The sequence below is a fragment of the Oryctolagus cuniculus genome, chromosome 3 (assembly GCF_051225735.1).
Source record: "Oryctolagus cuniculus isolate XC-2025 breed Fujian yellow rabbit chromosome 3, ASM5122573v1, whole genome shotgun sequence".
Lineage (NCBI taxonomy): Eukaryota > Metazoa > Chordata > Mammalia > Lagomorpha > Leporidae > Oryctolagus > Oryctolagus cuniculus.
The window spans coordinates 169,955,544-169,979,658 of record NC_142869.1 but is presented as its reverse complement, the minus strand read 5'-3'; the positions used below and the strand labels follow the sequence as shown (position 1 = coordinate 169,979,658).

The 24,115-nt window shown below is 42.2% G+C and overlaps 1 protein-coding gene across 2 annotated transcripts in view; it reads right to left on the bottom strand.

Annotated features, from left to right (window-relative positions):
* The window catches only part of LRGUK (leucine rich repeats and guanylate kinase domain containing), a 121,767-nt gene that overhangs the window by 63,769 nt on the left and 33,883 nt on the right, over window positions 1-24,115 (bottom strand). For both annotated transcript variants that reach the window (XM_002711985.6, XM_089328642.1), the window contains exons 8-11: window positions 13,401-13,481; window positions 11,653-11,739; window positions 10,120-10,226; window positions 4,258-4,377 (exon numbers count right to left, since the gene is read on the bottom strand). In XM_002711985.6, coding sequence (XP_002712031.3) covers window positions 4,258-4,377; window positions 10,120-10,226; window positions 11,653-11,739; window positions 13,401-13,481 — 395 coding nt within the window. The remainder of the gene's footprint in view (window positions 1-4,257; window positions 4,378-10,119; window positions 10,227-11,652; window positions 11,740-13,400; window positions 13,482-24,115) is intronic.

Here is a 24,115-nt window from a genome sequence, read left to right as displayed (position 1 = left end):
TTCCATCGAGCAAGCACTGATCTCCGCTTCCATGAGGACAAGGAATGGCTGGATGACGCCTGGGAGCCTGTGAGGGCGGTGGGTGAACGCGTAGGCAGTGGTCAGGGTAGCGGTTAGGAGTGTCTTTCCACTGGCCACGAAGTCCAGCCAGAAGAGAAAGATAGTAGTGGCCGTACTAACAAAGTGAGACCATGAAACTAATTTTAGGATTTTGCTTTGCCGTCTTGTGCCCCCATACAAACTTCACACGGCACTGATTACCTGAAGTCTGAGGTCTCTGCTAGATTACAAATTTCCTTAAGGCAAGAACGCCACCAGTCTTGTTCCCACTGCATCTTCATGACTAGCACAAGGGAGGAACTCAATAAATATCTACTGAAAGAATGAACAGATTAATGTGCCCATTCATCTCTTCATAAGAGTATATCCATTAGTAGAAGCTGGGGAAAACCACCCAAGCTTCTTATCACAGTCAATTCCACTAAATGGTATGCACAACACCAGTAACACAGCCATCTGTTGACTTATTCAATCACTTGGTGGATCATTTAACAAGTATTTATCACATACTATTAAGTGCCTGGTCATATGTAGGCACTGAGAACTCTATGGTGAAAAAGGCTAGTACGGAGCTGGTGTTGTGGCACAGCAGGTTAAGCCACCACCTGCAATACCTGCATCCTATGGGGGCAATGGTTCAAGTCCCAGCAGCTCCACTTTTTTTTTTTTTTAAAGATTCATTTATTTATTTGAAAGTCAGAGTTACACTGAGAAAGGAGAGGCAGAGAGAGAGAGAGAGAGAGGAGAGAGAGAGAGAGAGAGAGAGAGAGAGAGAGAGAGATCTGCTGGTTCACTCCCCAATTGGCTGCAACCGCCGGAGCTGCGCCGATCTGAAGCCAGGAGCCAGGAGCTTCTTCTGGGTCTCCCATGTGGGTGCAAGGGCCCAAGGAATTGGGCCATCTTCCACTGCTTCCTGAGGCCATAGCAGAGAGCTGGATCAGAAGTGGAGCAGCTGGGAAATGAACCCGTGCCCATATGGGATGCCAGCACTTCAGACCAGGGTGTTAACCCACTGCGCCACAGCGCTGGCCCCTGTTCTACTTCTGACCCAGGTCCTTGATAATGCACCTGAGAAAGCAGTGCAAGATGGCCCAAGTGCTTGGTCCCCTGCAGTAACTTGGGAGAACTGGATGGAGTTTGAGGCTCCTGGCTTCAGTTTGGCCCAACTTTGGCCATTGCAACTGTTTGGGGAGTGAACCAGCTGATGGAAGATTGATGTATCTCTCTCTCTCTCTCCTCTGCCATTCAAATACATAAATATTCTTTTTAAAAAAGAAAAGAAAAGAAAAAGGTAGATATGACACTGACTCTCATTAGGCTTACAGGCAAGCAGGGGATACAGAAATTAAATAAATGAATCACAGGCATAATAGGTAAGCATTCTAATAGGGAATTAATGAATTCTAAATAGGGAATTAATGAAAATGAGTGATTGAGAGGGTCTAGCCAGGAGAGAATGTGGGAGAAGATTGGACAGAATTGATGATGAGTCAATAAACATTTCCAACAACAAATCCTTCCCAAGCATGCCTTGCTAACAGCATATCAGATAAACAGAAAGGACTGGGCAGCCAACCATTTGCAACATAATTGATATCAGAGATGTGAATAGAGAAAGCCTTGGCGCCATAGGTGGCCTTGGTTTGCTAAAAGGTTTAGTACAACAGTCAACACAGACTCCTGCTGCACTCTGGCCTTCCATACTCACCTGCCACACTCTCCTTCTCTCTCCCTCTCTCTCTCTTTTTTTTTTTTTTTGTATTTTTTTAATTTGTTTGTATGTATCTCATAAGTACAACATTAGGAACATAGTAATTCTTCCCACTGCCCCCACCCTGCCACCTACTCCCTCCCCGCTTCTTCCCTCCTCTCCTGTTTGGTCTGAAAAAGAAAAGGAAACAGAAAGAAAGAAAAAAACACAAAAGAAAGAATGGAGTGAAAAAACTAAAGAGAGCAGTTTCCCAGCAGTCTAAATGAGGGCTGTTCTTTGTTACTGCTCCTGCAAGGTGTTTCCCCCTTTCCCTTCTTCTTTCCCCTTCCTTCCTCCCCTTTTCTTTTTGAAACTTAATTGTCTTTCAAGAAGAACCCAAGGATGATACACCATTTGTGAACTCTTGGACATGACTAGGAGTTATGAGACAGATATAATACTATCCTCCTTTTAATACTCTACAAGGAAGTGATCCTTGAGAACAAGTTTTACTGTTAAATCTCATGACACAACTCTGTGGACAGAGGTCCTGCGTGGGAAGTTAGTGCACAGTGACTCTTGCTGTCATTTAACAAAGAACACTCCTAGGTATGGCGTCAGTGATCACCCAGGGCTCTTGACATGAGCTGCCTCGGCTGCGGAAGCCTTTCGGATGCACTGGCTCAACAAGGCCGCTCCTCCCTCCAGAGGAAAGCGCCTCCATCTTTTCAGCTTCTCCTTTACAGCAGGGTCAGTTCCCTCAATGAAGGGAACGCCACGCCACAGTCATCCTTCTAAGGTTAACTCGTAATTTATTTTTGTTACTTCAGGGTATTTAAAATATATGGATGAATACATTACTCTATAGTACTTGTGTCCTAGAGTTTTCCAGACATAGGCTGTAACTCTGAATACCTAAACAAAGGTCTGCTTACAACAGCATTCACATTGAGTATGGACAGCTGAAGGGAAGGGACTTTTTGTTCACAGGATTACAGAATAATCTGGCCCTCCTATACATCTTTGTAACCACATCCTCGGCTCACTGACAGACACCACTAAAGGAAAAGTAATTTCTTTGCCATACATAAGGAATCAACGAGGAATCCTATTTACGGGACCACAGTGACAATTCTAAATCTGATTCCCAAAACCTCTGACAAATTTGTAAATCCAGCTGGAGGTTGTTTGTGTTTTTTTTTTTTTTTTTTTTTTAATTTTTGTTTTAGCTGGCTCTAGCTTTTCAGATACTTTGGTCTATTTTAACCAAACCATTAGAAAATCTCTCAGCAAAATATCTGTTCCAGAAAACTCTGAATGCACTAAGTGCTGACCTGAAGGAAAAGAATGGAAAACCTTTCCCTTCTCCTGAAACAAGCCTTGAAGAATTAGCACTGAGTGGCCACAGAGCAGCTCAAGTGCTGCTGGCGTGTGTTCCACGCAGAGATGGGAAGGCTCTCTCTGGAGCACGGCCCTGCCTGTCACCGTCACACCACTGTGACTCATGCTCTCAGACTGTATGGCAACAGAGGACCCCATGCTCAAACACCATTACTCTTCATTAAAAACCCTGGGCAGTGACTTGAACTTGTACTGATTTAAGCTAAACATCTGGAGGATTACAATGTAAAATATGTATATGCAGTGTATCTCACAGCATAGTAACTGGCAGAGAAGCCAACAAGCCTTTGATGGAAGAGGTGTACAATGGTATGGACACATCAGGCTTATTGCGATTGGGTGTGGGGGATCACAGCTAAATATTCACTGCTTCATAAAAGACAAAATAGGGGCCAGCGCCGTGGCGCACTAGGTTAATCCTCCACCTGCAGCGCCAGCATTCCATGTGGGCGCCGGTTCTGGTCCCAGTTGCTCCTCTTCCAATCCAGCTCTCTGCTGTGGCCTAGGAAGGCACTGGAGGGTGGCCCAAGTACTTGGGCCCCTGCACCCGCATGGCACCTGGCTCCTGGCTTTGGATTGGTGCAGTGCGCTGGCCATAGCAGCCATTTGGGGGGTGAAGGGAAGGAAGACCTCTCTTTCTCTCTCTCTCTCTCATTGTCTAACTCTGCCTGTCAAATAATAATAATAATAAAAGACAAAATATTTTGTTTTCCCTTGCTACTTGTTAAGTTCTTCTGTTACTGGGAACATACTTTAGAAACAGCTCTACCACATCAGTTAGAATGGCCTGAGAATCAAGAATCCAGGTCATTTATTCCAAGATGAGGTAATCACATTGATGTAATACTATGAGTAATTTATCCTCAATGACTAACTCTCCCACATTGCTCTCTTCTTATTTAGTACCTATTAAACATAATTTATGCACCATTTCTAACTCTGCTTAAAATGTAGCTTAGACATTATGTTGTCTTATGTATTTTTGAACTTGTTTAAAAGTAATAGCTGAAATTAGTGATATCTGAGATTTTAATAGAAATCAACTACTGACACATATCTATAACAACTTAGAATTCCAAGTCTCACAAACCCATGAGCAAACTTACCCGTATCTGAAGTAAGTATTGAACTGCCTGCAGAGGCGGTGGGCGAGTTCTCGTTTCCCACAAGCCTGAGGACCAGCTAACACCAACATGGGGTAAGGAGCATCCAGGCTGGGCAGAGTGCTGCAACACACAGGAGCCTGGTCAGTCCCTGATGCCAGTCAGAGACACAGCGCACTGACCACACTCACTGGAGTCTCTAGGTCGCAGGCACAGTTAACTTAGCACTTGCTACAGAAGGAGAAAACCACTTTTCAGAAACAAGTTGATTACATTATACTAAAACCCACATTCAAAACACATAAATAGAGGAAAATGAAAACTCACGTAAATTCACTTTAATAAGACATTTCCAATAAAAATATAATTCTTGATTGCTGGAGTAATACATTTCTTCCAGAGCTTATCCATGAAAGAAATAAGACTGTCCTCTGAGAGCTAAAAGTTTAACATCTGTACCTCCTGAATTAGAACACAGATATGCAAACCAGACTTAACAGTAACAACCAAAGCTTACCAGAGCGATTGCTGTGTGCCAAGCACTATTCGAGGAGTTCTATACGTATTACCTCTTTAATTACCACAGAAAGATAATGGAGAAGTTCCTGTCGTTATTTATCCTCAATTAACACACCAAGAAGCTGAAGTTCAGAGGTTAATTAACATGCTCCCAGTAATATCTAATAAAGGAGAGCTGGCGTATTAACTGAGGCAGACTAAATAATCTATTTATTAACAATCACTTATTAGTTCACAAATATGCAATGATGTACTATTTTAAATTATATATAATTTAACATTTCATAATTTAGTACTAATTCACTAATTAATGAAATCTATAATATGCTGAGTTGGACTCCATTCATGGTAAAAATTATAGAAATATGGAAGGAAATACAATTTTAAAAATATACATGCAAGAGGTATGGATTCCGTGAAGATGAAAATATCAATTCTATGAAGATTCTGCAAAAACTATGAAACAGCATAGTTGTTCAAATTTTCGGAATACCCGCATAAAAACAGAAAAATATGAGAGCAAAGGCCTACAGAAAATATCTATGACAAAAATCAAGTAAAAAGGTATCTCCACAAACCATAAAGCTGCAAAGTCTGCGTGGAGGCGGAGTCTGTGCAGGAGAAAGAAGGAAGCAATGGGGAGGCATCTGACAAGCTAACAACAAGGAAACCCCGAAACAGCCACCAGGAACTGTGTGGCAAAAACTATACATACATTAAAAACCCATCCATGAATGCCCGTAGCAACTTTACTTGTAATAGCCAAAAACTACTGCCAGTCCATAAGTCCTGCAACAGGGGAACTATTACACTAACTGTGACACATCCATACGTGGACTAAAACTCAGCAATTAAAACGAACAAACAAACAAACAAAAAAAACAAGGAGCTACTGTTACAAGCCACAACGTGGATGAATTTCCAGGAAATTATGCTGACTGGGAAAATCAGCCAGTCCCATAGGTGACCGAGTATGATTCTATTCACATAACATTCTTGAAAGGGCAACACTGTAGAGATGGGGCAGGGTCAGTAGTTGGGAAGGTCAGGGGAAATGAGAGGGAGAGGAACAGTGGCTCTAAGGTATCACAACGGATCCCCCTGATGAGGCTGCCCTCCGTCCTCACTGCAGTGGCACTCAGATCCCTCGATACATGAGGAAACTGCACAGATGTAAATAGAGTCACAGACATGCAAGAGTGCATGCAAAACCGGTGAGATCCGGTTAGGCGGGTGGGCTTCCAGTTCTGCTTTCCGGTTTTGATAGTCCACTGCAGTCATGCAAGTTGTCACCACTGCAGGGAACTTGGTGAAAAGTATTTCATTTTCCTCTATTATTTCTTAAACTGCATGTGAATCTGCAATGATCTCCAAATAATTCTTCAATAAAGAGAAAGAAGGATTATACGAAAGCAACAAATATAAAAAAAGGTAAGGGAGATCTTCCTGAAGAAGAAAACCAAAGCAAAGAAACAGAAAATATATTAAAGAATACCAAATGTTTCCTGAATTAAAAAGAGTAAAACAAAACAACACACTGAAAGGGCGCACCTTGTACCTGAACCATCAGCCTGGATCTACCAGGACTAAGACAAAGTCTAGTAAAATTACCAGACCTTAAGAAAAAAAAAGGAAATCTTTTGTTCACCCAGAAAAAGGCAATGTGATTTATAAGGGAAAGAATATTAAATCGTCATGAGATTTTTGACAGCAATGTTTTATGCCAAAATAAGATGGACTTACATCTTTAACATATTCAAGAAAAATGTGTGAGTTATGAATTTTACATTATAAGCAAAAATGGCTGTCAAATATAATGGGTATCAATTATTATCGATGTGTAAGAACTTCCTAAGGAATCTACTAGAAAACAAGCTTCATACAACCAAAATTATTCAAGAGACAGCAATACAGACATTTTAGTGAGCAATAAATATGTAGCTGGCTACTCACAGAACTAAGACTCAGAACAAGAAGGATGGCTACATGGTCTGGTAATACAAGACTGCTCGTCTCCTTATTTATTTATTTATTTTTTTAAGATTTATTTACTTGAAAGTCAGAGTTACACAGGAGAGGCAGAGAGAGAGAGGGAGAGAAGTCTTACATCCACTGGTTCACTCCCCAGATGGTTGCAACTGTTGGAGCGGGGCCGATCCGAAGCCAGGAGCTAGGAGCTTTCTCCAGGTCTCCCACACAGGTGCAGGGGCCCAAGGGGAGAGCTGGATTGGAAGTGGAGCAGCTGGGACCTGAACCAGTGCCCATATGGGATGCCAGCACTGCAGGCGGTAGCTTTACTCACTGCGCCACAGTGCCGGCCCCAGGGTCTACTACTTTTAAATGGGATGTGGGGCTGGCACTGTGGCGCAGCAGGTTAACGCCCTGGCCTGAAGCGCCGGCATCCCATATGAGCCTGGTTCGAGACCTGGCAGCTCCACTTCTGACCCAACTCTCTGCTATGCCCTGAGAAAGCAGTAGAAGATGGCCCATGTCATTGGGCCCCTACACCTGTGTAGGAGAGTAGGAGGAGACTCCTGGATCCTGGCTTCGGATTGACACAGCTCTGGCAGTTGTGGCCAACTGGGGAGTGAACCATCGGATGGGAAGACTTTCTCTTCTCTATCTCTCTCTCTCCAGGGAAAGAACCATCGGATGGAAGACACCCCCCCCCCCGCCCCCGCCCCCGCCTCTCTGTCTCTCAGTTGCAGCCAACTGGGGAGTGAACCATGGGATGGAAGACCTCTCTCTTTCTCTCTCTTTCTCTCTCTCTCTGTGTAACTCTTTCAAATAAATAAATAAATAAATCTTTAAAAAAATAAATGGGGTGATTAATACCCATATGAAATGTACAGACTAGGCCAATGTATAGAGGCAGAAAGCAGATTGGAGGCTATCAGGGACTGGGAGAAGAGGAGATCAGGACACTACTGCTTAATTAGTGGTTTCTGTTTGGGGTAGTGAATATGCATTAGAAAGAGAGGGTGGTTAGTACTTGTACAACGTTGTGGGTGTGGTTCATGTCACTGAACTGTAACTTAAAAATGGTTAAAGTGGCCAATTTTATGTAATATGTTTTCCTACCATAAAAAATGAGGAATTGAATGGACAGCGCAAAGGCACAAAAAATTCAATGTTTTCAGTAACGATGTTGATGGTAGTACTAGTATTGGTATTTTCATATCATTGTGATATAATATGGAATTTTTAAAATGAGTAATTAAGAGACCTTCTAATTTCATCTTTCTCTGTGTCCTTGAGAACCAGGATTCTTGGTGTGAAAAGCTAAGCAAAAGCCTAACTGGCCTTGAGTTACAGTAAGTATCAGTATGAATTCAGGAAGTATCTAACCCATCTACTTACAGAGAGTCAGAAATAGATCTATCTAGACATATGAGACTGGAGAGACAGAGACAGATTGGGCTGGTGTAGCTGATAGGTACTCCTAGACAAGACAGGATGGATGGAGGGAAGCAAGAAAATGTGTTTTCAGCCCTTTCCTCTAAAAAGCCTAGAAACAGTGAATAATGCAGTAGCGCTGCACATCCTGGCACCCAGCTTGGGATTGGGAAATACCGTTTCTCGCTGAAATTGAGGCTTCCTGGAGACACGGCGAATTCCAGACTCGGAACAGGACATGAACAAGACGCGCCTGGGGAACTGCGTCATACCAGACGGCAAAGAAGCTATCGAGGACTTCCAAGCCAGAGCCAAAGTTTGGCCCCATCCTGCATCCTCTTCGCATCCATGCCAGGGGAGGAGGCAGTGATCCCCCCGTCTTGCAGCACACAAACCCCAGGGCAAGCAGTCTGGGCTCCGCTCCCGGCGTCTGACTTCTCATGTTTCCAGAGAGCTGTGTACTAGCCCAGAGTGGGAGGGCCAATGGCAGGCCTACATGCTAGCTTCTGAACTGAACTGAACATGGCTCCCCCTGGCACATCCAGGCCTGCTTGACCTTTGTTCTTGTTTGCCTGACAGCCAGAGATAATCAAGAAGTATATCTTTATCAAACACTCCTGCATGCTTCTTTGCCACATATTTTTATATAAATTTACCCTAAGGCAACTAGCAATATCATAAACTAGAAAAGAAATGCAGTGAGTATATAAATGCCCTTCTTTTAAATCAAATGTGCATTTCCAGATGCAGGCAAATAAAGAATAAATCATTATAGCAAGAGGGCTCCCATAAACATATAAAACTGTCAATGTCTACATTATTAAATTATATGTAAAAATCATGTCCTGAGATGTAAAATAAAACATTTTTTTTTCTCTCTGTGGGAAACCAACCATGTGAAATACAGAAGCAAATACCACATGAAGAAGAGAAGCCATTTATATCCAAGAGATTTTACAAGTATTTTTAAAGTGCCTTTGGGTATTGATAGAACGTCTGCATTATACTTATAGCATAAATGGCCATCTGCTCCAACAGATTGTTTAAAAAGAAATGGAGAAACCGTGATAAATCTGTCTTCGAATTTAGAGGTGAGAGACTCTATTCACGTCTTCATCCAGGCTGGGTGAATCTTCCCTGCTGGGCTGATTGCAACTCAGGGAAGAGACTATTTCAGGTTTCCCTTAGGCTAGCCAGGCTCCCTTCTAGGAACTCCCTAATAATCTGCATTCATGAAGGCTCTTCGCAGAAGTATTTAGCATTCACTCACAGCTACGGAAAAATTTACAATGGATATAAATGATCACAATTTTCTGTTAATGAGGTTAAAAGCTGTTTCTTTCCTAAGAAAAGTTGGGGGCCTGGTGCTGTGGGTAGCAGGTGAAGCCACCACCTGCAGTGCCGGCATCCCATATGGGCGCTGGTTCGAGTCCCAGCTGCTCCACTTCCCATCTAGCTCTCTGCTATGGCCTGGGGAAGCAGTAGAAGATGGCCCAAGTCCTTGGGCCCCTGCACCCACGTGGGAGTTCAGGAAGAAGCTCCTGGATCCTGGCTTCGGATCGGCCCAGCTCCAGCTGTTGTGGCCAATTGGGGAGTGAACCAGTGGATGTAAGACCTCTCTCTCTCTCTGCCTCTGCCTCTGCCTCTCTGTAGCTCTGCCTTTCAAGTAAATAAATAATTCTTTAGAAGTTGGCTAGCCAACTTATAAGGGCCCAGATGAAGGAATGAGGATGAATCAACCCATCATTCTTGGGAAAACACTAAGTGAGCAGTACATTCAGGTACACGCACGCCACAGCTGAGACAATGCAGTCATCAAAGAAAGACGTGCGAAGGTGAGAACGCAACATTTACAGGGAATGAGTGGGTCACAGAAGAGAGGGCTAGGGAAAACGGTGAGGCTGTCTTGCTTGCCCACTCTGAGTTCTCCCTGTGGGTTCCTAATCATACCTGTCAAAGATCCTCTGTGGGTGCATCGTGCTGTTGACAACATGCGTCAGGTGATCCCGGGCTGCGACCACTTCAGGGGGAGGGTCATATTTATTCACTGCGGCAACCTTTTCCAGGATTAGAATGTAAAAGGAAAAACGATGTGTCTCTAAAAAGACAAGGCTTAGGTTTTCTTTATTAAAAGATTCTCGATACGCAACCAGGTATACAAAATAGTTTAACACGTGCCGTGAACTTTTGTATTCAGTCTTCACACTCCTACTCTAACTTTCCATAAACCTGGATAACAAGAATTATCTTAAACTATTGAGCAGAGTTCTTTGACACCCTCCTCCTTTATACTCCCTGGTTTGGGAGGGGAAAGGGCAGAAAGAAAGCAAAGCCTCTGAAGTTCATAACGACTTTTAATGTACTATCAGTCCAACTTCAGTGTGGAAATAGGAAAAGCAATTCACAGTTCTAGACTCCAGGCAGCTGGCGCCATGGAATTAATTCATCATGCCATCTCATCAAGAACTAGCCCCGTGATCTCAAATTTTATGAAAACTTCTTCCTCTTTCGGCATGGTTCTCTTTCCCTCTATGTTGCCATTCCTCTAAAGACATTATCCTCATCTCTCATATCTTTACTTAATGCACGGTTTTAAATTGTATTCTGTTCATAAAATGTTAAAGCAAAAGACAAATCTAGTAAGTCCCGTTGAGTATAATAACAGGCCAGCTTCTGGAACTGTTTTTAGCTAAGACTTCAGATAGGCACTGATGAGATGGGATACGTGCTTCTCCACATATTTAATACCTGCTTTCATCCCATCTGAAATTTGCACTCAGCGGATAAAATCCTCATTAGTAGAGATTTCAGCTGTCATAATCCACTAAAGGAAGACAAAACAGCTACCACAAACCATGGAAGGAGGGCAAGCGCTAGTTAGTGTTCAAGGGCTGGTTCCTCTGGTATCATATGATCAGGTAGGTTATTTTTTAAAGATCAGAATTGAGATTTAATACCAGGGTAGTGATGTACTTGAGTATCTTTCAATTATCCATAGAATGACAATGTCACACCCTTTATTGTTATATGAGTTTTTAAAATAACACAGATAGAATCATTCATTCACCAAACAGAATAGCTACCCAAACTGGTACTCTGTCTTAACATTGCTGCCCATGCAAGGGGAAATCAAAGAGATGGTAGATGCACATTATGAAAAAACTACCCATGGATTTCCAAAAATTTTTTGCAACACAATAATCTTTTTATTCTGTTTTTCCACAAACTTCTGGAGTACCCCCACGTAAATAGAGTGCTGCTGCTTCCCACTGCCAAACCTTTCACTGGAAAAGCACAGGCCTTTCACGGCTTCTGTGCCTATGCTCAGCTTTGCAGAATGAAACCGAACAAGAAAAACATTTCCTAAATGAACAGTGAAGTTCCATGTTATTACGTGACTTTCTGATTGATTCACTGGTCCTGCAGCAGGGTGAGCTGTTGAGTATATGAATTCACAAACACAGAAATAACATGATTCCATACCTTTTCTTCCACTTTAATCTTCTTTAGATCTAATTCTGTTAATCGTAGTAGTGTAAAAATTACGAAGAGCCAATATTCAGATTTTTCCTATTCAAAATAGCAAGAACACTATTCAACCACTTGCCTTTGTCCAAATCCACAAGCATTAACAGCTATTTTCATGGGCTTAGGTCTTTCACCTGTTATCACTGTCAGTCCCACATAACCTCAGGGTCTCTACATTTTCACGCTTATCAGTTCCCTTATAGTAACAACTCACATGCAGACTGTGCCCTGTAACTTATAAAGTTCTTCACGTGTGTGGATCTTGTTCATCTCTCTGCGAGATAAGCAAGAGAGGTAGGATTACCCTCATTTCTAAAGAGAAAAACAACTAAGCCTCAGACAGGTAAACTATTCCATTCAAGATTCCATGGCCAGTAACTCAAACTCTGCCCTCCAAAGAATTTCTTATTACAAATAATGAAACTTTATTATTTTGTTATTACTTAGTTGTGTTATTCTGTATTAATCTGTACTATTAATTTGCCTTTCAACATTGATACTGATTTTTAAAACAAATTCCTTATTGTTCCCTACCATCTGCTACACTGGGATTATTTGTCTTTTAGAAACGATTAATTTTGTATTAAGAAGCTACATCTCTTTGAAGGAAAAAACATGGTGCACACTCTTCATGGATCTGAAACTGGGGTGACAGCACTTTAAGCCCCATTCATCACTTTCTCAGAGATAGGTTTAAATCACCTGGCAACAAAGCAAGTGTTTGGCCCAGCAGTTAAGTATTTGCATCCCGTAGTGTAGTGCCTGGGTTCAATGCGCAGCTCTGACTCCGGAGTTCAGCTCCCTGCCAATGCAGATTCTGGGAGGCAGAAGTGACGGTTCACATAGTGTGGATAACCTAGATTGAGTTTGCGGCTCCTGACTTTGGCCCTGCTCCAGCCTTTGTGGGCCTTCAAAGAGTGAAACAGTGGATGGGAGCCTTCTTTTTGTCTATATATCTCTGTTTTTTATTTTTTAAATAAATAAAAATAAATTGCCTGCCACTTTCATACCAAGGGCTGTATTGATTTTTAAATCTTTACTTTTTTTTTTTTTTAATTATTTTGTTTTTTCGCCTGTCTGGACATGTCATCAAGACACAAAAATACAGGTACACAGACATACATACCAAGCCCAGTCTGTAAAACATTAACTGAAGGACAGTTAATGGGAAAAATGGGATGAAGGACAGACAGATAAAGAAGGAAGCAGGAAGGGAGGGGAAGTAGGTGGCCAGAAAAGGATCTATGAATGCAGGGGGTAGAGGAGTCTGAAAAACCAGTTCCAGATCCTTAATCAGAGGTCAGGAACCCCTAGGAAGTATATTATTTTCTCCTATAATTATTTTACAACCATGCCAATTTCACGGCTATATCAAATCCAAGTTACTTTAAGCACCTCATCTTAGATTTTCTTTCTCCTGGCATAAAATAGGAACCATATTCTTTCCACACCTCTGGTGTCTTGCATCTCTAATGCAAAAAAACCACTCTTCTACAATCTCATCTCCACCCTATGATCTTTAGTACTAGCAGAGATGAGCTGGAAATGACCAAGCAGAGCAGGTCAACACTGGACTCTTCTGTTTCAAATGAAGACAAACAAACGATTAATATTCCTAGTGTTCTTTGTCAAGAGAGTTTCTTAAAGAAGAAAAAAACAAGATAGTCCTTTTCTCCCCTTCCTGGACTTAAATGATCTCTCACCTGAATTGGATTTCTTAGGAGATTCAGAATTCGAAGGATAGGTAGATTTTCAATGTAATATATTTCACTCAGCTCAGCAATCTGTTTAATTAAAGACAAATTATTATAAACAGAGAAAGGCACAAATAGAACACATTAATATGAGCTCATTTGGACACTTTAAATTCAACGTATTTTTAAAACTACTATGTTTATTTCTGTGGTATCCGTTGTAACATCTCATTTTTCATCTCTGATTTTATTAATTTGGGTCTTCTTCCCCACCCCCAATTTTTAATTAGTTGGGCCAATGGTGTATCAATTTTGCTCATTTTTTCAAAAAACTAGCTCTTCTTTTCACTCATATTTCATAGTTTTTGTTTCAATTTTGTTTATTTCTTCTCTACTTTTAACTACTTCTTCCCTCTTCCTGATTTGGGGCTTGGTTTGTTCTTGTTTTTCCAGGTCCTTCAGATGCATTGTCAGATCATTTATTTGAAGCCTTTCCAATTTCTTGATGTAGCCACTTATTCCTATAATCTTTCCTCTTAACGCTGCTTTTGCTATCTTCTGGAAGTTTTGATAGGTTGTGTTGTCGTCTTCATTCGTTTCTAGGAATTTTTTGTTTCCCTTCTGATTTCTTCTATAATCCACTGTTCATTCAGGATCATGTTATTTGGGGTCCATGTGTTTGCATATTTTCTAGAGCTTTTTAAGTTGTTAATTTCCAGCTGCATTTCACTGTGGTTAGAAAAGATACATGCTATGGTTCCAAGTTTTTTTAATTTGCTGAGACTTGCTTTATGGCCTGGCATATGGTCTATCCTAGAGAAAGTTCCATGCACTGATGAGAAGAATGTGTATTCTGCAGCTGTGGGATGAAATGTTCCAAAGCTATCAATTAGGTCCATTTAGTCCATAGTATAGATTAGGTCTGTTGCTTCTTTGTTGATTTTTGTCTACTTGATTTGATAAAGCACAGTGTTGAAGTCCCCCATTATTATTTTATGGGAGCTTATGTTTCTCTTTAACTCTATTAACATTTGTTAACAGATAGGACAGAAATAAAAAATAATCATCAGGAATTACTACCAACAGCTATATGCTAACATAAAGAAAAATCTAGAAGAAATGGATGGATTTCTGGACACATAAAATCTACCAAATTTGAGTCATGAAGACACAGAAAACCTAAGTAGACCCAATGACCAAGACAGAGATTGAATCAGTGATAAAGATCCCCTCAACAAAGAAAAGCCCAGGGCTGGATGGCTTCACTACTGAATTCTACCAAACTTTTAAAGAAGAACTAATTCCAATACTTCTCAAACTATTCAAAACAATTGAAAGGGAAGGAATCCTTCCAAACTCCTTCTATGAGGCCAAGGTCACCTTAATTCCAAAACCAGAAAAAGATACAACAAAGAAAGAGAACACACACCAATACACCTGATGAACACAGACCCAAAAATATTCATCAAAATACTAGCTAACAGGATCCAACAACACATCAGAAAGATCATTCACCTAGACCAACTGGGATTTATCCCTGGTATGCAGAGCTGGTTCAACGTATACAAATCAGTAAATGTGATACGTCACATTAAAAATTGAAGAATAGCAACCCATGATTATCTCAATAGATGCAGAGAAAACATTTGATAAAATATAATATCCTTTCATGATAAAAACCTCAAGCAAATTAGGCATAGAAGGAACATTCCTCAATGTGATCAAGGCTATGTGTGACAAATCCAGAGCCAGGATCATAGTGAATGAGGAGAAGTTGGAAGCATTTCCACTAAGATCTGGAAACAGACAAGCCTGCCCACTCTCAGCATTGGTATTCAATATAGTTCTTGAGGTTTTAGCCAGAGCCATTAGGCAAAATAATAATAATAATAATAATAATAATAATATCAAAGGGATATAAATTAGAATGGAGGAAGTCAAATTATCCCTCTTTGCAGATGACATGATCCTATATAGAGGGGAACCAAAAGATTCCATTAAGAGAGTACTGGAATTCCTAACAGAGTTTGGTAAAGTTACAGGACATAAAATCAACACACAAAAATCAATGGCTTTTGTGTACACAAACAATGCTATGGCTGAGAAAGAACTTGTAAGATCAGTCCTATTCACAATAGCTACAAAAAAATTAAATACCTTAGAATGAATTTAACCAAGGATGTGAAAGATCTCTATAATGAAAATTACAAAACATTAGAGAAAGAAATGGAAAATGCACAAAAATGGAAGAATCTTCCATGATTTTTAATTGGAAGAATTAATATCATCAAAATGTCCATATTACCCAAGCAATTTATAGATTCAATGTAATCCCAATCAAAATACCAAGGACATTCTTCTCAGCTCTAGAAAAAACAATGCTAAAATTCATATGGAAACATAACAGACCCTGCATAGCTAAAGAAATCTTAAACAACAAAAACAAAGCTGGAGGCATCACAATACCAGATTTCAAGACATACAGGGCAGTTATAATCAAAACAGCCAGGTACTGGCACAAAAATAGACATGTAGACCGATGGAACAGAAGACAAACTCCAGAAATTAATGCATGCAGTCTATCAACTGATCTTTGACAAAATCAGTCCCCGGAGAAAGGACAGTCTTCAACAAATGATGCTGGGAAAATTGAATCTATGCATGTGGAAATATGAAACAAGACCCCTATGTTACAGCTTATACAACATTCAACTCACATTGGATCAAGGATCTAAATTTATGACCTGATACCAACAAATTACTCTAGGAAAATATCAGGGAAGTTCTTCAAGACATTGGCATACGCAAAGATTCTTGGAAAAGACCCCAGAAGTACAAGCAATAAAAGTAAAAATGGGCAAATGGGATTACATCAAGCTAACAAGTCTGCAATGCCAAGGAACACTCCACAAAGTGAAGAGACAACCGACAGAATGGAAGAAAATATTTCCAAACTATCCAACTTGATAAAGGATTAGTATCCAGTATATACAAAGAGCTCAAGAAACTCAATAACAACAAAATAATCATGAAATAGGCAAAGGATATGAATAGGCTTTTTTCAAAGAATGAAAAACAAATGGCCAACAGACATATGAAAAAATGCTCAAGATCACTAGCCATCAGGGAAATGGAAATAAAAATAAAAATGAGCTTTAACCTCACCCGGGTTAGAATGGCTCTCATACAGAAATCAAAAAACAATAAATGCTGGCAAGGATGTCAGGGGAAAAGGTACCCTAATAGACCATCGGTAGGAATGTAAACTAGTACAGCCATTATAGAAAACAGTATGGGGATTCCTCAGAAATCTGGAAGTAGATCTATCATGCGACTGAGCCATCCCAGTCTTGGGTATTTACCCCAGCAAAGTGAAATCAGCATATGAAAGTTACTTGTACCCCCATGTTTATTACAGCTCAACAGCTAAGATATGGAATCAATCCAGATGTCTATCAGCTGATGATGGGATAAAGCAAATAGGACATACTCAGCCATAAAAAGAACGAAATCCTGTCTTTTGCAACAAAATGGATGAAATTGGAGGTCATTATGCTTAGTGAAGTAAGCCAGTCCCCAAAAGACAAATACCATGTTTTCTTTTATGTAGTAGTTAATATAGTAGCTAATATTTATCATATGTTTTCTCTGATGCAGGAGTTAATATAGAATACCAAAAAATACGTTAAGAGTGAAATGGACATGATGAGATTTGATTGTTGTTTTAAATCTGGTTTCTACTCCTGTGGAACTATAGTCTATTTTTTACTTACTTAATATTATGGTTAGTGGTATATTAAGCCTGTGACTATAGAATGGACTGAAATTATGTTTTTGCAAAAATTTTTAAAAAAAAGGAAGGAAGGAGAAGGGATTAAGGGAAGGGAAAAAGGGAGAGAGGGAAATATGGTTATCTTATCAGAATTGTACTCATGAAATCTGTTCTCTTTATATTAATAAAATTATTTTAAAAATTGCTCTGCTGAATATCCAGCTTTCGAATGAGAATTCCATAGAGCTATGCAGAACAAGGGACTGACTGCACGCTCCTTCAATAAACGGGAATGAGCACCTTTTCCTATCTGGCCAGAGAACAGTAAAGCCCCGCCTCTGATCCATATTTATTTTAAGGTGGAAATAAACTAGTAGATAAAATCAGAGAAACAGGGGCTGGCACTATGGCTCAGCAGGTTGCGCTTGATCTGCAGGGCTGGCATCCCACATGGGTGCTGGTTTGAGTCCCAGCTGCTCCACTTCCAATCCGGCTCCCTGTTAGTGCGTCTGGGGAAAGCAGCAGAAGACGGCCCAAGTGCTTGGGCCCCTGCACCCACGTGGGAGACCCAGAGGAAGCTCCTCGCTCCTGGCTCCTGGCTTTGGCCTGGCCCAGCTCTGGCTATTGCAGCCATTCAGGGAGTGAACCAGCGGGTAGAAGATTCTTTCTCTCCTTCTCTGTAACTCTGTCTTTCAAATAAATAAACGAATCTTTTTTTAAGTGAAAAACAAATCAGAGAAACAATAAAAATACATATAAGGGCAACCTGATTACGCACCTCAACACTCATCCCTGTTCCTAGGCCTCAGTCCCCCAACTCCCCCCCACTAACTTAGCATCTGCTACCCTGGTCTCATTAACTGATTCAGCCTTCTTATTCCATCTGTATGTGTGTGTGATTCTATCACTTTTTCCACAATTATTTTAAGGTAAAAACTGAAAGCTATGCACAAACTTCTTTTTTTTTTTTTTTTGACAGGCAGAGTGGACAGTGAGAGAGAGAGAGACAGAGAGAAAGGTCTTCCTTTGCCGTTGGTTCACCCTCCAATGGCCGCCGCGCTGATCCGATGGCAGGAGCCAGGAGCCAGGTGCTTTTCCTGGTCTCCCATGGGGTGCAGGGCCCAAGCACCTGGGCCATCCTCCACTGCACTCCCTAGCCACAGCAGAGGGCTGGCCTGGAAGAGGGGCAACCGGGACAGAATCCGGCGCCCCGACCGGGACTAGAACCCGGTGTGCCGGCGCCACTAGGCGGAGGATTAGCCTAGTGAGCCGCGGCGCCGGCCTGCACAAACTTCTTGATGAGTATCCAATGTTCACCTTAACATGTTCGCTAAACTGCACACTGACGTTCTACGTACTTCTCTGCATAGGTTATGTTTCACAGCTTTTAAAAGAGGAGAAAAAAGACTATTCCAAACTCAGGTTGAAGCAGGCCCTCAGTACTCCACTAAAGACAAATAGTTCTGCTTAAATTTCCTGTAATTAGCAAACCTATAATTTTCTAAATATTTATTTATTTGAAAGGCAGAATTTACACACAGAGAGGGAGATACAGAGAGGGACAGACAGAGAGAGAAACAGATCCTCCATCTGCTGGTTCACTCTCTGAGTGGCTACAACAGCCATGCCTGGGCCAAGTGAAAGCCAGGAGCCAGGAATTGCATCTGGTCTCTCTCATGGGTGGCAGGGGCCCAGGAAACTGGGCCATCCTCCGCTGCCTTCCAAGGTACATCAGTAAGAAACAGAATCAGAAGTGGAGCCGCCAAGACTTGAACCTCTCGGACATGGAATACTGGCATCGCAAGTGGTGGCTTAACCCACTGCATCACAACGCCAGCTCCAGAAATACAATTATATTTAAAGTATAAATAGTGAACTTTTATAAAAGGTTAACAATCATCTTTTCATTTCTATTTCCCCCCCAAATCATGTCTGCATACATTATAAAAGCATTCCAATAGCATGGTCGCCAATACTCCTGAGTTACTCCATTACTAAGTCAGGTGACGAGCATATGTCCTATGTTCCAAAGATGCTGATTTCAGACATAATATGACAGGTGAACGTGAGTTACAATATACAACCTGCACATATTAATTGGGGCAGAGCATTGTTATGCTAGTAGGCATCTTTTGCCACTGGATACTAGACTATCTACTAGGTTGCCATTATAAGACATCTATAAGAAAAAAAGGGATCACTGAAAAAATATTGTGGTATTCAGGAAAAGTACACTTGGTTCACATTATTTGGTAAAAACCTCCCAGCAATGGATTTCCATCCATCACAGCTCTTGTTACTGGACCTGACACAAACGTTAACCAAGAGCTCCTGCATTCACCATGTCTTACTAACAAGTCCCAGCCACTTGTACTTGTACACATTACTGGCGGCAGCAGAAACTGCTACGTTCTTTCTTAAGGGCATTCCGATACATTACAGGTGCTTAGGCTGGGAACCAGCTTCCCTACTTGAGAGGTTTATATCAGAGATCAGCAGACAAAAATCAGATACAAGATGTTGCTGGTAAAACTGAATGTATTCCTAAGAAACCATCCTCATGTGATTAAATGAGACAGAATAGTCCCAGTTTAGCAATACAATGCGTGCTCATTTTGAAGACTGCTATCTATGGTGATTGACAAGGAAAAATCTCCTTGATAGGTTACCAACACCGTGAATAGAATGATCATGGATTACATAACCTATGTTCTACAAACACGTCAGCTGGGATCAGGCCAACAGCCTGCGCTCACTCATCAGTGAGCCCGTGCAAAGCGAGGTAATGGACACCCAAGCCAGCTGAGCCCATCACCGTGGGGCGGCTCACCAAGAAGCAGGCAAGGAGTAAGGGGTCCTGAGGAAAGGATAGGGTCCTTGCCCCAGATACGCACCCACCAGTGTTCTCTGCAGAGGTCAAGGCTATCCAGAAAGAACAGCTGCTGGGATAGCTTTCACAATCTTTGGAGCTACACAGCAGATCAGCTACCTGCCTGGGCCAGCCCCTCTGGATGCAAAGAAGCCAAAATCCCCCAAAGAGGCAGCCTCCTTCCTATCTGCACCCCACAGCAGGAACACCTGCACCAGGTAGAATGCACTCATTTCAGCACGAGATCCAACCACAGCAGTGTCCTTGTACCCCGCCCTGGCTGCCTCTGCACCAGCTGTCGGCCTTTGGAGGCCCCAGATACCCCAAGGAATGATCTAGTCTAACCCTTTTCTTTGGAAGTCCTCACAAACACATATCCAGAGAGAAATTAAGTTGACTTAAAATCAGATCGTATTCAGTTCCCCAAAATTCCTTTTCCTCACACAGATGAATAGAAGTGTGAGCCAGGATCCAGCAAAGATGGGGAGAAATTCTCACGCACTGCTTGCCTGAAATATTAGATGATATCTATCTCTGAAAAAAAAAAAAACAAAGAGCTACACAGAATTTCCTAGCTATATAAAGCATCACAAAAAATAAAGCTTAGGACAACAGTCTTCAGCTGCCATCACCTCTATCCGTATTCAGGAAGAAGGGTTGGAGCCCTGCAAAAACCGGAGACCAGGACCTCTGGGAGGAATGCTGCTGCTATTCAGGATTTGAGGTCGTCCCACGCTTCTGCTGCATAGTGGGCATTGTCTTGTTGGTCCTCACAAACCCACTGAAAAGTGTCTGGGAACAAACACTGTCCAATAATGACACCAAGACTCCAAGAAGTAACACGGCATTCTCGAAGTCACTCCCAGATTGCTATTCTGCAGCTAAATGAAATGACTGGGATGTTTTAAATGCCAGAAATGACTTAAAATCTAAAGCAGATGACAGAGTGGAGACAGAGCAAAGGCCCCAAATCGTCAGCTGCTGAAAGTCCAAATAGTCACGTGCAGGTGCTACAGTGCTTCAGTGGCTAAACCTAAATGAACAATATCTATGAAAGTGCTATCAATAAAACAATATTCCTAACAGCAAACTATCATATGAAAATCAGAAGCTATGTTTTGCTTCTTTTAAAAAAGTATTTATTCATTTATTTAGAGAGGGACCCAGCTGCTTCAGCCATCAGCACCTGCTGCCTCCCCAGATGCACAGTGTTAGGAAGGTGGTATCGGCAGCAGAGGCAGAACTCAAACCCACGCACTCCAGTCTGGGAGGTGGCTTCTTAGTCGCTATGCCAAATACTTGTTCCTGTTCCTACATTTGACCTTAGCCAAAAGGCCGAGAAGCGAAGTTCCTGTTCCTTTCAGTGGTAAGTTTTCCAGCCCTGTTCCACAGCATTCTCAGTTGTCCTGAGAGGTCTCTGAGGAGCTTGTCAAATGGCTCAAAGAATATTTCAAAGTATTGTGGTTTGCTCCCCAGCCCGCTCAGCTGGGGAGGCAGGGAACTGTGTTATTGTTACAAGCCCAGTTATTGACAAAAGATCTCCTCTGGGACACGTGGACACTTTTATTTTTAATGGTGTCTTTTAACATTTGAAAATTATAAACTCCTCTCTTGGCTTAATGCTACCCTCTTTCTCCTAAAACTTTTTTTTTTTTTTTTTTTTTTTGACAGGCAGAGTGGAGAGTGAGAGAGAGAGACAGAGAGAAAGGTGCTGCGGCCGGCGCACCGCGCTGATCCGAAGCCAGGAGCCAGGTGCTTCTCCTGGTCTCCCATGGGGTGCAGGGCCCAAGCACTTGGCCCATCCTCCACTGCACTCCCGGGCCACAGCAGAGAGCTGGCCTGGAAGAGGGGCAACCAGGACAGAATCCGGCGCCCCGACTGGGACTAGAACCCAGTGTGCCGGCACCGCAAGGTGGAGGATTAGCCTAGTGAGCCGCGGCGCCGGCCTCTCCTAAAACTCTTTCAAATGTAATTTGAAAAATCACTTGAGATGTAAGAGGACAATATATTTTTGTGAGATATTTTTAGACCTGCTCTATCCAATATAATATTATTGGGCATATGTGGGTACCCTGCACTTGAAATCTGGCTAGTATGCACTGAGATGTACTCTAAATGTAAAAGACTTACCAGCTGTCACAAACTTAGTATGAAACAATGGAAATAGCCGGCGCCGTGGCTCAATAGGCTAATCCTCCACCTTGCGGCGCCGGCACACCGGGTTCTAGTCCCGGTTGGGGCGCCGGATTCTGTCCCGGTTGCCCCTCTTCCAGGCCAGCTCTCTGCTATGGCCAGGGAGTGCAGTGGAGGATGGCCCAGGTGCTTGGGCCCTGCACCCCATGGGAGACCAGGAAAAGCACCTGGCTCCTGGCTCCTGCCAGGATCAGCGCGGTGCGCCGGCTGCAGCGGCGGCCATTGGAGGGTGAACCAACGGCAAAAGGAAGACCTTTCTCTCTCTGTCTCTCTCTCTCACTGTCCACTCTGCCTGTAAAAAAAAAAAAAAAAAAAAAAAAAAAAAGAAACAATGGAAAGTAAAATATCCTATCAGTAAATTTGCATGTTGACTGCATGTTTAAAGATAACTTTTGGTTATGTTATTAACATTAATTTGACTTGTTTCTTTTTACCGTTTATCCTGATGACTAGAGAACTTTAAATTCCCTGTGTGGCTCCCATCTCTGGTTCAGGTCCTATTCCCACGGAGAGCACCGTTCTGGGGCACTGCACCGCACTGTCTGCTAGCAGGGCCATTCGCGTTTCCTTGACTGTGATGTCCTGCAGAGGCTAAGAACACTGGCCCTGGAGGAAAGCCATTCTGTACACAAATCCTGGCTCTGCTGGCTGCTGGACACATAACCTAGGGCAAGTTACCCGACCGCTCTAGGCCTCCGCTTCTTCATTTGAAGCAGCAGTGAGGGTTACAGCGAGGGTTCAGTGCCTAGTGCACCCACACACACACTCAGTGAACAGCTCCAGATTATGAGGAGAAGCAGCACCACCAGTGTAACTCCTCCTCTTGCATCCTGAGACACCCTCACCAGGATTCCATGAGCATTATCCCGTCTTGCCAACACCCACTGGGGCACCTCAACAACTTGTGGGAGATTTGAAGTAAAAGATCAGCTTGCTTTGGAGTCCGTGCATGGTTCTCCACGTATGCACTTTCCACAGACTTTCTGAGGACCCCTCATAAGCGAGAAGCATTTTCAGGCAGGAAATTAAAAACCGATCAGTCTGCAAGGGTAACCACGTGAGAAGGGCACCGGAACCACCCTACACAGAGACGGTGCAGACTCCCCCAGACAGCACCGTGAACTCAGGTCGTCTACTGGAACTAACTGCCTTGAGAGGTCGCCAAAACAATTTCACTCACAAATCATGCGAGAAGGAGGATGGACAGTTTGTCTGTGATTAAAAATTCACTTTCTCCCAGATGCAGTGACTGACTTCTCTTGATCTTGAGCAGCCTAACAGATGATGGAAACTCGCTGGAGAAAGAGACGACAGACAAAAACCCTCGAGCAGGACGCGGGACACAGCAAGTCCTCCCCAGCATCACAGCTCACTCCACTCTCTCTCAGGGTCGGCCACCTTCTCACTTCCAAAGAAACAAAGGTCCAACTGCCTTATGAAATCTCTTACCCCTAACATGTGACAAAGAACCCAACATGAATAAAATCACTTTGCAGGTCTTACTGTATAACAAGTCAGCTAGGAACCAACTTCCTGTATCATGATTAGGAGCACAAATTCTTTTCAAAAGACAAAACGTAACTAAGAGTGAAAGCTAATTACAACAATTTTTGAAGTGTGCAGTTACTCAGGCATGGAAATTTGAGTAAATCCCTAACTCTTGGGCAGACTGGGACATATACCAATAGGATACAAGAATTCATTTTCTATACCTTTTCTATTTTTCCTAAATGGTTTTGCCTTTCTTAGGATATTTATATTCACAATTTTTAACTGATAGGTAAAATTATATGTTTATTATTCAACATATCTTGAAATATACATTGTGGAATGGCTAAATCTAGCTAATTAACGGATGCATCACCTCATAGAGTTTGTGCTAAAAACATT